Consider the following 17,413-nt stretch of genomic DNA (forward strand, 5'->3'; position numbering starts at 1 on the left):
GCAAAACTATATAACCATAGAGATGAAAAAGATTTACATGACAACTGGAATTTTCAAAAGATCTAAGAAGTTTTTGTTTAAAAAAATTTTTTTTAATTAAAAAAATATTTATTTAGGGGTGCCTGGGTGGCTCAGTCGGTTAAGCGGCCGACTTCGGCTCAGGTCATGATCTCGCGGTCCGTGAGTTCGAGCCCCGCGTCGGGCTCTGTGCTGACAGCTCAGAGCCTGGAGCCTGTTTCAGATTCTGTGTCTCCCTCACTCTGACCCTCCCCCGTTCATGCTCTGTCTCTCTCTGTCTCAAAAATAAATAAATGTTTAAAAAAATATATATATTTATTTAGAGAGAGTGAGAGAAAGAGTATGTGAGTGGGGGAGAGGGGCTGAGGGAGAGAGAAAGAGAATCTCAAGTAGGCTCCATACTCAGCACAGAGCATGATGGGGGGCTCAATCCCATGACCCTGGGACCATGACCTGAGCCAAAATCAAGAGCTGGATGCTCAACTGACTGAGCCACCCAGACACCCCAAGATCTAAAAAGTTTTTAAGATTATTAAAGAAAACAGGATTAACCAAAGCTGTGTTTGTAACATCAGAAAGTTTAGAAGTATATAATCCCTAAACAAAGGAACATCAACCTTAGTACCTAATTTCTAGTCCTAGCTTTGCCTCTCTGAACCTCACTATCGTCCTCTTCAATACCTGGACTGCCACTATAGAGAGATGCTTTAGGAAGCACATGAGGTGCAATACTTTTCAAATATGAAGTACCACATGGAAGTAATAAATTACACATTCTATTGTAAGTAAAGAAACAGCACATCTATTCAGAAACCTGTGTAATATTTTATACAAGAAGTATAAATGGTTCTAAAGCCAGTGAAAAATATGTTTAACTCCACCAGGAATTAAAGATAATGATTTCTCCTATCAAACTACCCCTAAATAATATCCAGGGGACATTGCAGTTATTCATTCATAACTGTGTAATCCTTTGTAAACTACACTTTGGCAGTATGTAAAAAGATACTTAATATTTATATCCCTTAATATATCACATCCTAGAAACCTCTCATTCATTCCTCTACCCAGTCAATGCTTGTTTATTGAGCACTTACTACAAGCTAGGAATTGTGCAAGATATTGGGAAAAGTAAACAGAACAGTCCCTTACCTCAAGTCTAGTAAAGAGATAGATATTAAATTTTAAAATAAGTCAATGTATAAATACCAACTGTTAAAAATACAATAAAGGATAAGTATAGCACATTATTAAAAGGACCAAATTTGGAAGGGGCAGAGCAGGGCAGACCTCTCTGAGAAGGTAACAGTTAAAGTGGAAACCACTTGGGCAAAGAAGGAAAGAGCATTCTACATAAAAGGCACAGCTTGTAAGAATGTTCTGAAGACAAAGTAATTTAGGACATTCTAGACACTGATGTTATGTTAGTGTGACTGCAGCATAGCAAGAAATCTAGCAATGAGGCTGGAAAGGCAGGTGGAGCCAGAGGATGTTGTGGGTGCGTTAATTTCATCATGTATCATGCAAAGTCAGTGAAGGGTCTTAACAAGGCAACATTTCATTTTGTATTTTAAAATGATCAGTCTGGCCTCTGTAAATGGATAAGAGGAGCACAAAAATAGACATAAGAATACTAGTTAGGACATTATAATATTAAAGGTAAGAAATGAGGATGTCTGGAGAGGTTAATGGCAGAAGTGTTGGTGAAAGGAAAGATTCTTAATTCTAGCTTAGAAGATGTTTGCATAAACTAGAACTAATCTAGAGCACAGATAATAAAAGCTATTTATGAAGAATTTTTAATGATATGGGGAAATACTATGTGAGAAACAGCAGACTATAAAATTCTGCACATAGTATGATCACAACTGTTCAAAGAAAGTAGTATATAAACATATTAACAAGTTTTTTCTGAGTGACAGAACTATGGCTGGTTCCTGCTCTTTTCATTCTCCACCTGCCCCCCAACCAAACACATCTGAGAAGAAAAAGAAGAGTGTAAGATTATTTAAAACAAAACGAGAAGCTGGTGTATACAATTTGTTTCATAAAAAGTGTTTCTTATATTTTAACATCATTTTCTACATTATTTCCAAAGATAAGGCTACTTATCTTTTATACTCCACTATTTAATACTGCCTCCCTAGCACCCCATCCTCTAATTCTTCATCAAGTTTCAGAAATAAAGTTATCCCATACACCTTGAAGTAAGAGTAGAATGATAAAACTTGAGAGCTAAAAGAAAGCACAGAAATCTTACAGTCCTCTTTTACTGCCCATGCATATGTGTCCTTAATGTCCGAAAAAGAACTCAAATTATGATCTTCAGCTTCCACAGGCAATCTTCCCACACTGTCTCACGAACTGGAATGTACTTGACCCCTTTTCCCTTTTCAAATTTGACTACACTCTCTACTTCCCTATAATCCTTAGTCACTGCTTACTTTGCAATTTGGAGAAAGGCTAGGAATATAGGACAGGAAAATGAAGAAGGAATGGGCAATCAAATTGTAAGGAACCAGTAGTATCATTCTTACTAGGTCAACCTATAAATGTAAATAATGCTTGTTTTTGTTCTCCACTTTACTCTCTGCGCTCCAGGCGTACTCAGAACCCACATAGGAGATCCTGGGCCAGAAGCTCAAGAAATTTTAGCTAACTCCAAAGGCTTAATTAAATAGATGTCATTTAACGAAAACCAGGCCAAGGATTAATGATCATTCTCTGAAATTTTTCTATTCTTATTTCTTAAGATCAAACATTTATTAATTACCATTAGTGTATACTTTTTCTCATTCTCTTTAAGAAAAAATTTTTATTTGCTGTATCGTAAATAACATTGCTTTTGCTTCCAGGTCCTCACTAATGGGCTAGAGATCACTATATTTCCTTAACTTAAAAACATGCTGAACAAAACTGTACATAAATGTATACTGCAATCAAAAGTTATTAGTAACTCTTGGGGCACCTGGGTGACTTAGTCAGTTAAGCATCTGATTCTTGATTTCGGCAGGTCATGATCTCATGGTTGGTGAGACTGAGCCCCACATCAGGCTCTGCCCTGACAGTGAGGAGCCTGCTTGGTATTCTACTCTCTTCCTCTCTCTATGCCTCTCTCGCACATTTGTCTCTCTTAAAATAAATACACATTAAAAAAAAAAAGTTATTAGAACTCTTACCTTAAACATAGGCCTCACATGCTCCAAATGTGTTGCACTTGTAAAAGGTGCCTGAACGTGGCTCACGGCTTCCATGAGTGCTTTTGCTGTCTTGGCCATCTGTTCCATTTCTAAGTTATACAGAAGTCTTCTTTGTTTTTCACTGGCTACATCTGAAACAACAAACACTATTAGCATTTAAAAAATAAATCATTTAAGAATGCTTTGATATTTTACTATAAAATAATAAATGCCACCAATTAATACTAATTAGATATAGTCTTAAAAAACCAGATACAAAAGGTCACATAAGGTGTGATTCCATTTATATGAAATATCCAGAGTAGGTAAATCCATAGAAATAGAAAGCAGACTGGTGGCAGCCAGAGGCGGGAGAGAGGGAGATAATGTGAAGTTTAATCTTAAACCTTCCGCATCTCCTTGAATCACCCCTACTTCCAGTTTCTGTTTATGTGTAACAATAAATGAAAAGACAGAACTGTGTTGCTTGTAGAGGAGGCAGGAAAAGACTGAGAGTTGAGGTCTGTCTGTTGGGGTTCCCTAAGCAGTCTCACTGACCTCCTAATCCATGCTGAGATTTACTACCACATTAATTGACAAGTATGTATTAAATGCACACTAAATCATGAATATTATGTAGCATTTTCTTTGATCACTGGTCAGTGCTATCTTTATTCAGAATGTGGAAAAACATACAATCAGATCAGCAAACTGTATAATACTTTTCATTAGAGTAGTATCTGACTTACTCTAAACCAAGTGAAAAAAAACTTTTAGCAAACCGCATTTTTCCTCTGAACAATCAGAATTCAGTTGATTTGGATACTTACTTTGTTTACTTGATTTTGTAGGGATTGTTAGTTCTTTTGTTTCTTTCATTGATATCTTTTTTCCAGCTATCTCATTATAGATGGCTGACAGATACTCTTCAGGAAGGTCTTTACTGTCATTGATACCTCTATTCATCTTAATGTATTGTTCCTTTGTCATTTTATTTTTAACCTAGAAATGAAAAACCATTTTAATTCCTAAAACTCCTATTTTAAGAATTTGAATACTTTTAGAAGAGAATTTATAAATACTTTGAGGACAGGACAGGGCAAATATTCAGTGAAACATATTTAAATGAGAAAAGGAAGTCACCGAAAATGAAGGTAATGTAGAGAAGACCTATCCTGGCATATGCTATTAACCTTGCTCTGATGTGCACATATATAATTTGTAACAAGAAACGGGGAAATTGAATAATGAAATTATTTGGTTTTGCCCAAGGTTTAAGAGTTCTAGCTAGAGTCTTTAAAAAAAAAGGACCATGACAAGTATTAAAAGCATGGTATCAAAAAGATTCAAATCTTAGTGGGGGGGGGGGGGGGACAGAAATATGTTGTAAAGATTTAAAAGCTAATTTTACATAACAGTGGATACAAAGTAATAGCCGAATTTATTTAAATCAGATAACAGTTTCTTTGACTGACTCATTGTGGTAAATGAAGGTTAGGTGATCTGGGTCAAGTGTCCTCAGAACATTTTGTCTTGTTAAGAGTACTCTGACCAGGAATGTCTTACAGCATACTTTCATCAATCTGTGGAGTACAAGCTTGTAATTTGTAAGATGCAGCCCTGTCACCAAAGTTGAGAACTAGCACAACCAAAATGTTTTTATCTGGACAAAACCCAGAGAAATTACAGGCTGTGTTTGTTTGGTTCCAGACTACAGCAGTAAAGTGAATATTGCAATAAAGTGAGTCAAATTAATTTTTTGGTTTCCTAGTGCATACAAAAGTTATACTTACACTATACTATCGTCTATCAAGCATTATGTCTTACAAAAACAATGTACATATCTAAATTCAAAAATACTTTATTGCTAAAAAATGCTAACCATCATCTCAGCTTTCAACAAGTCATAATCACTGAACACAGATCACTGTAACAAATGTAATAATAAAGAAAAGTTTGATATATTGTGAGAATCACCAAAATGTGACAGACCCATGAAATAAGCAAATGCCGTTGGAAAAATGGTGCTGATAGACTTGCTTGATGCAGGGTTGCTACAGGCCTTCAATTTGTAAAAACACTATTACCTACAAAATGCAGTATATATATATATATTTAAATATATATATATGTACACACAAATATATACACACACACACATATTTAATTAAATATATTCCTACCATCTCCCATGAAGAATTTAAGGCATTCTAAAGATAAAGCTCTTCCTGTAAATTTATAAGACACATAGAAAGCAAGCAAGTCCTAACCTTAAAAACTCATCTTGGGGCACCTGGATGGCTCAGCTGGTTAAGCGTCCAACTTCGGCTCAGGTCATGATCTCACAGTTGGTGGGTTTGAGCCCAGCATCGGGCTCTGTGCTGACAGCTCAGAGCCTGGAGCCTGCTTAGGATTCTGTGTCTCCTCTCTCTGCCCCTCCCCCAGTTGTGCACTTGCGCACATACACGCTCTCTCTCAAAAATAAACAGTAAAAAAACAAACCAAAAAACCCTCATCTGAGTCAGCACCAAAAATAAATAAACAAACGAACGAATGAAGGAAGTTTCACCTGAAGTTCTGATAAATACTAATTAACAATGACATAGGGTTACTAAAATAAAAGACCATATAAGTGCTGTCAGTAAGAGGCTAAAAAAGAGAAACATTACCTGGAAATCTTAAGCATGGCATGTTGTTTTTAGTATTGTACCAGAGACAAAAAGAAGTCTTGGTAAAAAATCTGAAGTAGCTGTATATTATGCTTGTGCATCTGGGTTGGGAGGTGGAGGTGGGAGTAGGGAATACACTAATTTCAGGTACCCCAAATAAAAATACACTGCTCAAACAGAACACAGTGGTATTCTGGAAGTAGGATAACACATAACCCTACTTTTCCTTTTCCTGCTTATCTTTTATGGAACACCCTACTCTTGACTTTTGTTTTCATGCACTTAAATTAAGCTGTGTTTAGTTTTAGTATTTAAATCCCTTATTACAATGTAGATTAATATACACTAAAAATTAAATGTGTTCTAAGTATGCCTCAAATTTTTAAAAAATTCATTGACTCACACAATATATAAAAGGTGGTCTAACTATAAATATTCTAGGTAAAAAAGGAACATAAATGACTTGTTTAAATATTTTAACTTTGAAAAACAACTAAGAATGAGAAGAATTAGTTTTAAGGAATTCCTTTAAAGTCACCTGTGTTCTTTAAAAATGGTGTCATTTGTTATAGTTCATGTGGTCCTGAATCAAATCATATGGGGTCATGATTATGGGTTCAATTTTTTTTTTTTTAAGTTTATATATTTATTTGAGAGAGATGGAGACAGTGCGGGTGGGGGAGGGGCAGAGGGAGAGAGAGAATCCCAAGCAAACTCCACGCTGCCAGCACAGAGCTCGACGTGGGGCTCCACTTCACAAAACTGTGAAATCATGAACTGAGCTGAAACAGAGATGCTTAACCAAGAGCCAGCCAGGCACCCCTAGTTCAGTTTTCTAATTGAAGTTTCCTTCACCGCAACTTATAAGCTGTTCTGTGGCTGCAGGCTGCATATAAGGACACGAGGTCAGCCAGCAGCAGTCTGACACAGTGCAGTTAACTACTGCCAGACCAGGATTCCACGCACATGCTCTACGAACACAAACGAGTGCCACGAAGACAGAACACTGTTCTCAAGATGTTTCCTAACGGATATGTGTTCAGAAATTTTTAACAATCTGGGTCCTATGAAAGAACATTGAAGGAAGTTTCAGTATTTCCTCAAAATACCTTACACAAGAACGTACATGTGACACAGATGCACAGAACACTGACAATTCATTTACAGAACCAAATTCTTTAAAAATATAACATTCTAAAAACAAATGGAGGTAGTATATTGGTTTGGACCAAAACACCAGACAGAAAACTGTGATATGAAGTTATCCAAATAGGTCAGTATCTGTAGACTGCCTTATAATAGGAAAAAAGTATGCTGCATAATAAAAACCGGAAAGTGAGCTGCTTTAACTATACTCCCAGCAATATAACAAAGGCAATTTTTAAATGACTAAAATATTAAATCACTTTTTAAGAAAGGTCTATATAAAATCAAGTAAATCGTTGGTAAATGCATAGCTGTTGAAGGTAACTCTGTATATAATTCCCATTCATACATTTGATACATATTTTCCATATAAGCCTTGCCTTAAACATCTCCAAACACACACACACACACCCTATATTGCAAAATTTAATCTCAACCTTTAAATAAATTTTAATTTTTCTAATACCTCTTGGATTAGTAATAGTTTATTTCACTTCCTAAGAATAATAGATATCATTAGATGCCTATCCATAAGTACAAAGAAATTCTTGCAAATAGATAAATTTATGAAGATAATTTTCCCCAAAGATACTCAAAGCATGTTTTTGAAACTAAGCCTGAAATACCTAAAACTTATAAAAATAAATTTTTTTTTGCTAATGGATATCAGAAATCAAGTGACAGTACCTTAGTATTTAAGAAGGAACTACAAATTTTAAGAAACAAATGGAAGTTTGAACACTGCCTGGATATCTAATACTTTAAAATTATTGTTAATTTTTAGATGTAATGGTATTGTGGTTATTTTTAAATAGACTGTGTGTCTTTCAGAGGTATACACTGAAATAAATACAGATGAAATGATACCTGGGATTTACTTCAAAATGATCTGGGAGAGAGAGAAAGGATAAAAGTTGAATAAGACTGGCCATAAGTCGGTAACTGGAAGCTGGTTGATAGGCACATGCAGGATTCCCATACTAATCACTCTGTTAAGTTTGAAATGTTTCAAAGAAAAAATGCCTATATACAGGGTTTTTCCATGTTGTATTAAGTATAGGCAGAAGAATATATGCATATTCTTACGATAAAATTTATCTTAAGCTTTATATAGCTGTCAATCATGGGACAAATATAGACTTATTTTGCAAATGTCTAAAAGTCTAATTAGAATTATTACCAGAAACTGCATTTGTAAATTGTACACTACACCGCATTAAATACTCCCATTTGGTGACGAGTTTCACTAAATAAGATTAAAATTTCAACTATTACTTACTGAATTCAAAAGAACGTAGTTAATGTGTACTATCTGTTACATGGAGCACATACCTGTGGACTGTGAAGATCTGTGGTCAGCATGATAATTGAGTAAGCCAAAACATAAGCAGTATCTGCACTAGCAAAAAGGGTTTGTCTGAAAAAAATAAATGTATCATGTTATAAACTTTTATTGTTTTACACTTGCATTTAAATAAATCAAACCCCCTTACTTTTCTCTTTCAGGATTTATGTTTTAGCTCATACTACAATTTTTTTCACGAAAACATCCATCACTTCTAAATTGGAGACAATCTAAATTCTGAGAGCAGGAGACAATGAATCTCCTGATGTTCCCTAGCATAGTGATAGCTGGCAACCCATAAGTGCCTGAATTTGAATCTTGCTTACCCTTGGTTGCATTCTAGGTATCTCGCAGCAAATTTTTCCATCAATCGATCAATTTTCTGAGCTTCCCCTGGAAGACGGAATCCTTCCAGAAACATACGAAGAGCTGAAACAAAGTCCTTTCCTGAAAAGTCGTGTTGGTCCACATATGCATACATGACTTCTTTGTTAAATTTATCATTATCTCCCAGGAACTCACCCACTTGAGTCTAAAGAACAAAAGATTAAAAAAAGGACATCCTAATGAAATGCTACATTTGCCACAGAGACATTTAAAAAGTAGAAAAATCTGTAAGATTCACAGGTTTTGTCTACAGGGTTAACTATTTCAGACATGAAGCTAAAAAGTTAAACACACTAAATGTGTTTATTAAAAAAATGATATTCGTTTGAGTTTAGAAAATTAAAAAGCAAAAATAAGAATACCTAGGTTATTTTTTAAGTTTTATTATATACATAGGGCATTTTGAAGGGAAAACAGTATGTAGCATTATGTAATTAAGGAATTTTACAGAAAAGGTTAGAATAAAAAAATGGTATTCTTACTGAGTCTAATCTTTCCTCTTGATGTAAGAATTGGGCTATATCTTCAGATGTAGTGCCAAGCATCCCTTGTTCTTGAAGGTACTGTATTCCTCTCTTTGGTTTCTTATTAAATCTAGATGATGTTAAAGTTAATAGAAACATTAGAAAATCTTTTGCATTTCCCTGAAAAGATCTTAAACTACCAGTAAATTAATTTTCTAATACCACTAGAAAATAGTTTACTCAACATAATCAATACATAAATATACAGAAATTATTACATTATACAAAGTTTTATTTTTCTTTTAAGAGTCTCAAGCAAAAGGCCATATTTATCAAAGATATGGACCAGTTCACAGACTATATGAGATAATGTCAATTTGAGTAAGGATATAAATACTAAATGTCTCATGTTTTTAATATATATATTCACCTTGATGCTCAAGTAATCTTGGTTCATTCCACATACACCCAGTGATTAATTCTAAGTTTCCTGCTTTTAAAGTAAAGAACTTGATTTTGGTGACTGTTTTAACCATGATCTGACATCATTATTTCCTTTATGAAAAAATTCCTACATAACCAACGCTTTCAAAGGCAAGTCCAAACCGACTAGACTGATACACAAAATCTTTCTCAACATAGCTCCAGTTCATCTCCACCCCTCTCACCCATCTACTCCCAAATACCCTATTCTCAATTCCTAAGCATAATGCATTTCTGCAGTCTATTTCCTCTACATGACCTTTACTTGTTCCATTCATTTTCTGTGGAACTCTCATTCATGCTTAGAGATCCAGTTCAAATGTCACCTCCTTGTTTCCACATCATTTACTCTCTACTTTTATTGCACCACTAATTACTTTGGTCCCTCATCACCTGTCACCAGGGTACTACAATAGTTCTTAAATGGTCTTGCTAGCTTTGGTTCTGCTCTCATTCTAACCCATCTTTCAGGCTACTGGCAAAGACATCGTTCCAAAACAGAAACCTGATGCTGCGGCTACTATGACTAAAATCCTTCATACATAGTAAGCTAAAGCCAAGAACAAGACAAAAACTTGTTCCCATGGAAAATAAGGCCTTCTGTAATCTGGATCCAACTCAATGCTCTCATTTCATTTTCTGTGACTGCTACCCCAACCCTGCCTCTGCTATCCTGAACAGTAATCCTCAAATGTCCCTTTCCTCCGTGCTGCTGCACATGCCATTCTCTTTGTCTGAAATGTCCTCACCTGTTCTAATGACTCCTGTCAAGTCCTAATTCATACCATAAATTAAAATCAAACATTTTTCACTGAGATAAGCACAATCTCTGCCCTCTAGAAGCTCTCTCCCTAATAAAATAAACACGATTTTTAAAAATTGTAAAAGTGCAACAACTAATGTATTCACAAGGTAAGATAGCACAGAAGAGAAATGACTAACAGAGATGGTTGTGATATATTTCCTGGGGAGGGGACTGTGAAACTGGGCTTTGAAGAATGATTACACAGTTCATAAAGAGTAAGAAAAAAACATCCTAGAGAGGAAGGAGTCATACTAATACATGGACGCATAAAACAGCATGACGTTAGAATAAACAGCTCTGCATTGTTGGAAGGCTGAAATGAGATAAAGAAGTGGCAGGTGATGAAGCTTAGAGTCCAGCAGATCCATATCATGAAGGGTATTATATCCAATTATAAGAAACTGTGACTTTATTCTCTAAAAGCAGAAGTGGGGAGAAATGGAAGCTTACTTTTATTCAAGAGAGATCACTCTAGCTAAGTGTGAGAAAAGACTAGAGAATAAATAAGACCAAAGAAAGGTAGGCCAATTAAAAGACTGCACTAGTCAAGGCAAGAAATGGTGATGGTTTGACTTGAGAGAACAATTGTGGGAGATGGAGAGAAGAGATAAATAGCACAGATACTTAGGAAGTAGAATCAACAGAATTTAATGACAGATTAGATCCAAGGGGAAAATCTAAGTAACTCCCAGAATTCTAGCTTACAAATTTAGTAGCCTGCTGGGGTTACTAGCCTAAATAAGAAATACAGAAACAGTAGTTTTCTGTTTGTCTTTTAGACAATCTAATCTACCAATATATTTTTGGTAGATGTATTAGGGAATTGATTATGGAGAGAACGGAGACTGATAAATTCGGTGATGGACAATACTGAATGTGAGAAGCTAAACAGTATCCAACAGAGTTGTCCAACAGGTAATTACAGACATGATTCTGGACTTCCGCAGAGGTATTTATGTTAAAAGTAATAGTTGGGAGCGGTGACACGCTAGCACATACAAAGTGAATCATGAAAAAGAGTACGATCACCTAGGAGAAATTACAAAATAAGAAAAGAACTGAGGGACAGAACTCTGGAAATGCTAAGCTGTATTCAGGAGATAAACAGCCCATAACAAGACTGAGATGACAAGGGTCAAAATGGTAGGAGGAACAGGACAGAGTGGTGCCACAAACAGTCATGGAAGAGTGTAATGGGAGCACAGTGACATGAAAGCATTCTCATAAAAGTATGAAGCAGAGATCAAGTCCAGGGGCTGAAAGCAGTAGAGACTAAGGAGACCACTCTGAAGTCCTGTCACGACTCCCTCTCACTCCCAAGTACCACAAACAGAGCTACCATACCTTGGCAGCACTTTGTCTACTATTATAGACTGGACAGAGTACTATTCAAAAAAAAAACTATTTTGCTCATATTATATTCACTGTACTCTTAAATACAAGACCCAGTGCCTTCATGGTTCTTGGCACACAGTCCCAAACACCAAATATATGTTTGCAGAGTAACCAGAATTTCAATATGAATGTCTAATTATACATACTAGACCTTGAGTCCCTCAGAAGCCATGTCTGTTTCATTCATCAAGTTTCCCTAGGACCTTGCATAATGTCAGGAACAGATGGGACTTTGATAAATATTGACTGAAAAACTGGAATGAGTGAAGTATTAGTGGCTATTTCCTGAGGCAATTTTGCAAGATTTTATAATTTTATCACCAAAACATGTGCATGCATTTTGTCAACTTTTTTATATTAATGATTAAAAAAATGGAAACTTGAACATTCACCAAAAGGCACTGCTTAAGAGTTAGGAAGAAATGCTTTCCAGTAGAAGGAGCAAACCATGTAAATGTACACGGGAATTTTTAACAGTTTATAAGTAGCTAGATTCATGGAGAAATGCCAGCAACTTCATTTTTCCTCACAGCTTCTCTTTGAAAGAGATGGGCAATTACAGGGAATAAAAGCAGCATGGTACTACTTAGACAGGAAACAGTCCAGGAGCAGGCTTATGCCATAAAGCTTAGTGGGAAAACAGACTTCCCAAGATCTGGGTCTGGTAGAGTAGCCAGGTTGGAAATGGAAGTTATCACCTAATCAACATATAAAAATGACATTGATAACAAGGGATCAATAACAAGAGTAGCACATTTGTAGGGGTGCCGGGGTGGCTCAGTCGGTTTAGGGTCCAACTCTTGATTTCGGCTCAGATTGTGATCTTGCAGTTCATGGGACTGAGCCCTATGTCAGGCTCCATGCTGACAGCACGAAGTCTGCTTGAGATTCTCTCTGTCTGTCTCTCCCCCACTCATTCTCTATCTCTCTCAAAAGAAATAAATTTAAAAAAAGAAAGCAAATTTGTAACTCAACTGGAGAAAATATAAAACCTATAAAGGAGAATGCTAGCTAGCGATTAGAAGTCTCATACTATAAATTTTTTGACGTGTCATCTGCTTAGGAAATATAATGGGGATTTTATAATTGAGCTACTAATTGAACAATGCAAAACTACACAGATGATATACTAATCAACAGCATATAATATACACTGCAAAATTAATTTAACGTGCGCTATAAGGGTCTGTTGGGCTAGACGACAATAAACAAGGAGAGCTGAATAAGGAGCCACCAAAAGTCTTGGATGTAGGAGAACTATGCCCAGTTTTAGTCAATGAAAGGTGATAATGAGAAGGGAACAGAAATAATCTGAAGATGTAGACAAACCCAGGGAAAGGGTGATACTGTACTAGCAAAAGGATATTCAATAACATTTCTCCTTAAAATTGGACACTCACAAATCTATTCCTTGTTCTATTATTTCTTTTTGTTGCTTTAGGACTTCAAACTGTTCTGGATTATCAGTGCCAGACATCTGTGTACTGTAGCTGCCTATTCCTGATGATGATGTTGACTCCAGGGAATTTAAACTTCCGTATCTGTTTATTGTCTCAGGGTGTTTGATTTCATTCGTCTCTTGTTCTAAGGGTTTTTCCTGACCTGTAAGTAGAAAGACTGATACAGTAAATCATTCTTTCAAAGAAAAAAAATGTAAAAGGTTAAAAAAAAAATTGTCAAGTAAGGCAAGATATTTTAATGCTTCTTAGATAATTATGCAATACAAACAATTAGGTGCCATCCCAGACAATATACTTTGATACTAAAACACACTGCAATTAGTATCTGTGTAATTTGCACCATTAAAAGTTCTTTTTGTAGTTGCAGTGCTAAGTATCCACTGCGTTTCTGCTCTCAGCTCATGCCACAGAAGGAATAGTTTCCCCTCAAAGGACTGCTGACTGATGTAATACTAGGGTAGACCTGCAGCATGAGTTTTTCTCCTAGTAAGGGTAAATGCCAAACACAGATGAACAAATCAATCTTAAAACATCTTGGCTTGTATAGGTTTCTTCTATAATTATCTTTTACTTAAGTTGCATAAATATTCTTCACTTTAATGTGGTATTTAAAGTATTTCAAGGAAGATTTAGAAAGAAAAAGTTTGGACAACTAAGTTGGAAATACATAATTCTAAAGCTCATATTGAACTCATACAGAATGCTTCTTTATCAGCTAAATGAGCAAAGAGGTCACTAAACTGGTCTAATGGCAACTGGAATTATCCTCTCGCAAGTATCATTTACTTGAAATGACAAAGAATTATAACTCAAAATGCCACCTTACCAAGAGTTGTCTGAGAGTTGGGATTCACATACTGATCCTTACTCCATTCAACCATACACTTCAAAATCGACACTAAGCATTCTAAGCCTTTTTTCCTCAGGCTCAGTTCCTACGAAATAATTCATAAAAAGAATAAAACAAAAAGCTCTTTAAAGGAAAACACATAGCTCTTCCTTGGCCAAGTTTAAATTTGAAAGTGCTTTTAAAGTTCTTACCTGAACATTACTCATACCAAGTTCTTGACTGCCCCGTCCTTGAGCAATTTTTGATAGATCATTTACTAGTCTTTCAAATATATTTGCTGCATTTAAGTCACAGTCATAGTTTACATAAATATCCACTACACTCTGAGCATCTGTAACAATATAATATATTACGTTTAACAAGAAGCATCTGGTATAGGAGTATAGTAAATATCTCTTAATAAGAAAAGATAATAAAGAAGGATAATTTCAAATACCTGCACAGATCCTTGTCAATGTCTGAATAACCATCCATTTGTGGTCAAATGAGCTGGTAGAAGTTTCCAAAATGTATAGGAAAATTTCTTTAAAGAACACCTGTGATTAGGGAAAAACTTCTGTTTAAAATAGTGTTTATAATTCATATATATGATCACTTTTTAAATATCCCAAAGCTATAGAGCAGAGATTATGACCCAGGCTCCTCTGGAGTCCTTTTGAGTAGTCCTTGTAGTAGGAGCACTGCACTTCACAATATTTTGTTTGCTATCACACAGCCACTACAAAAGAAATCTGCAAAGATCTGGAGCTCCTCTGCATGATAATTTCATGAACACATTTATAAAACCAATGTTTCATACTTCACTGTTTAATCCCCCAAAGAGTATAAATTATATTCTGTTCATCATTTATGTTTTACAGACATCATAGTACCAGGTGTTTAATTTTCCTAGATTTAAATGTACCTAATGTTCTAACCCACACAATAAAAATAATGTCTTACACTATGGTATTTTTTTATAATTACTCTTTTGGGGCGCCTGGGTGGCTCAGTCACCTATTAAGCCTCCAACTCTTGATTTCAGCTCTGGTTACGATCTAACAGTTTGTGAGTTCCAACTCTTCCTCAGGCTCCACACAGACAGTGTAAAGCCTGCTTGGGATTCTCTCTCTGCCTCTCCCCCGCTTACGCACACATCCGCACTCTCTCTCTCAAAATAAGTAAATTTAAATTATAATTACTCTCATGGTGGAAATCTCTACTGTCTGTAAACAAATTATTTTTCAGTATTTTTTACCCCAAATAATGTCAAATACAATAAGTTAATCAACCTAATTAAACAAATTATGATTTAAGAGCTAAGAAAGAATTTTTAGATTCAAATTTATTTTGGAAAAATGACTGATTTAAGAGGGGATAACAAAACAAAACGAAACAAAACACCAGAAGTCACATATTAACCTTTGTGAAGGTTATGTGCTCCAGAAATTCATACTGATAACATGAGGTGACTAACATCTTCTCCCTCCTAATTGGGTGAGGTACCAACTGAGGTAGCCCAAAAGAAATGTGCTTTTCTTTCACAAAATCCAATACATTTCTATTACTTCCTTAATGTCACCACCATTTCCTGTAAGACCATAACTTTTTAAGAAGGAGGGACTGGGTCTTTCTTGCTGAGTACTGTGTCCACACTGCAAGGCATAAAGTAGGCAACCAATAAATACTTACATAGAACATACAAAATGTATGTTAATTGACTATTTATGTTATCGGTAAAGCTTCCAGTCAACAGTAGGCTATTAGTAGGTAATTTTGGGGGTAGTCAGAAATTTAACGTGGATTTTTTGCTATGCAGGAGGTGTCGCTGTTTCGTTCAAGGGTTAACTGTATACAGAATCCAAAAACAGAATACACATTCTTCTTAAATGCACGTGGAACACTCTCCAGGACAAATCACATGTCAAACCACAAAACAAGTCTCAAAAATTCAAGAAGAGTGAAATCATAGCAAACATCTTTTTCAACCACAAATGTTTAAAATTAGAAATTACAAGAAGAAAAATGGAAAAACTACAAATATGTGGAGATTAAACAACACATTACTGATCAACTGGGTCATAACTACTTAAAGTAAAAAGAAAACAAATACAACACCCCAAATTCTGTATGATGCAGCAAAAGTGGTTCTAAGAGGGGAATCACAGCAATACAAGCCTAAAGCCTACTTCAAGAAACCAGAGAAATCTCAATTAAACAGCTTAACTTTACACCTTAGGTAATCAGAAAAAGAAGAATACATGGAACCTAAACTCAGTAGAAGGAAGGAAATAGTAAAGATCAGAGTAAAAAATAATAAATATGGACTAAAAAGACAATAGAAAAGATCAATAAACAATTAGCTGATTCTTTGAAAAGATAAACAAATTGACAAACCTTCAGGTAGACTGACCAAGAAAAAAAGAGACAGGGCTCAAATGAAATCAGAAATGAAACAGTAGGTTACAACTGATTACACCAATATAAAAAGATCACAGAAGACCACTATGAACAATTATATACCAGCAAATGGGACAACTAGAGGAAATGGATAAATTCCTAGAAACACACAATCTTCCAAGACTGAATCAGGAAGAAATAGAAAATCTGAATAGACCAATTACTAGAAAGGAGACTGAATCAGTAATCAGTCCCTTCAATCACTGGTGTTGGGCAAACTGGACAGCTGTATGCGAAATGATGAAATTGAACCACTATCTTACATCATATGCAAAATTAACTCAAAATGATTAAAGACTTGAAGGTAAGACCTTTAACCATAAAACTCCTAGAAGAAAACATAGGTGGTAAGCTTCTTGACATCAATCTTGGTGATGTCTTTTTGGATCTGATTCTAAAGGCAAGGGAAACAAAAGCATTAAACAAATTAAACAAATGGGACTATATCAAACTAAACAGCTTCTGCACAGTGAAGAAACCACTATTATTGAGTGGAAGAAGACATTTGCAAACCATATATTTAATAAGGGGTTAATATCTAACATATATAAAGAACTTACACAACTCAATAGCAAAAAACAAAACAAAACAAAACAAAACAAAACAAAACAAAAACCCAACCAATTAAAAACTGGGCAGAGGATAAAAACAGACATTTTTCCAAAGGAGACATACAGATGGCCAACAGGCACAATGAAAAGATGCTCAATCAGGGAAATGCAGGGGCGCCTGGGTGGTTCAGTAGGTTAAGCATCCAACTTCAGCTCAGGTCA

General features: G+C 35.4%; 1 protein-coding gene across 4 annotated transcripts in view; it reads right to left on the minus strand.

The window, feature by feature from the left end:
• The window catches only part of ARFGEF1 (ARF guanine nucleotide exchange factor 1), a 149,792-nt gene that overhangs the window by 42,872 nt on the left and 89,507 nt on the right, over nt 1-17,413 (minus strand). For all 4 annotated transcript variants that reach the window (XM_060610667.3, XM_060610668.3, XM_060610669.3 and 1 more), the window contains 9 exons: nt 14,638-14,737; nt 14,393-14,532; nt 14,178-14,286; nt 13,292-13,493; nt 9,227-9,338; nt 8,684-8,889; nt 8,345-8,429; nt 4,028-4,199; nt 3,198-3,349 (listed from right to left, as the gene is read on the minus strand). In XM_060610667.3, coding sequence (XP_060466650.1) covers nt 3,198-3,349; nt 4,028-4,199; nt 8,345-8,429; nt 8,684-8,889; nt 9,227-9,338; nt 13,292-13,493; nt 14,178-14,286; nt 14,393-14,532; nt 14,638-14,737 — 1,278 coding nt within the window. The remainder of the gene's footprint in view (nt 1-3,197; nt 3,350-4,027; nt 4,200-8,344; nt 8,430-8,683; nt 8,890-9,226; nt 9,339-13,291; nt 13,494-14,177; nt 14,287-14,392; nt 14,533-14,637; nt 14,738-17,413) is intronic.

Source organism: Panthera onca, chromosome F2, assembly GCF_046562875.1.
Source record: "Panthera onca isolate mPanOnc1 chromosome F2, mPanOnc1 haplotype 2, whole genome shotgun sequence".
Lineage (NCBI taxonomy): Eukaryota > Metazoa > Chordata > Mammalia > Carnivora > Felidae > Panthera > Panthera onca.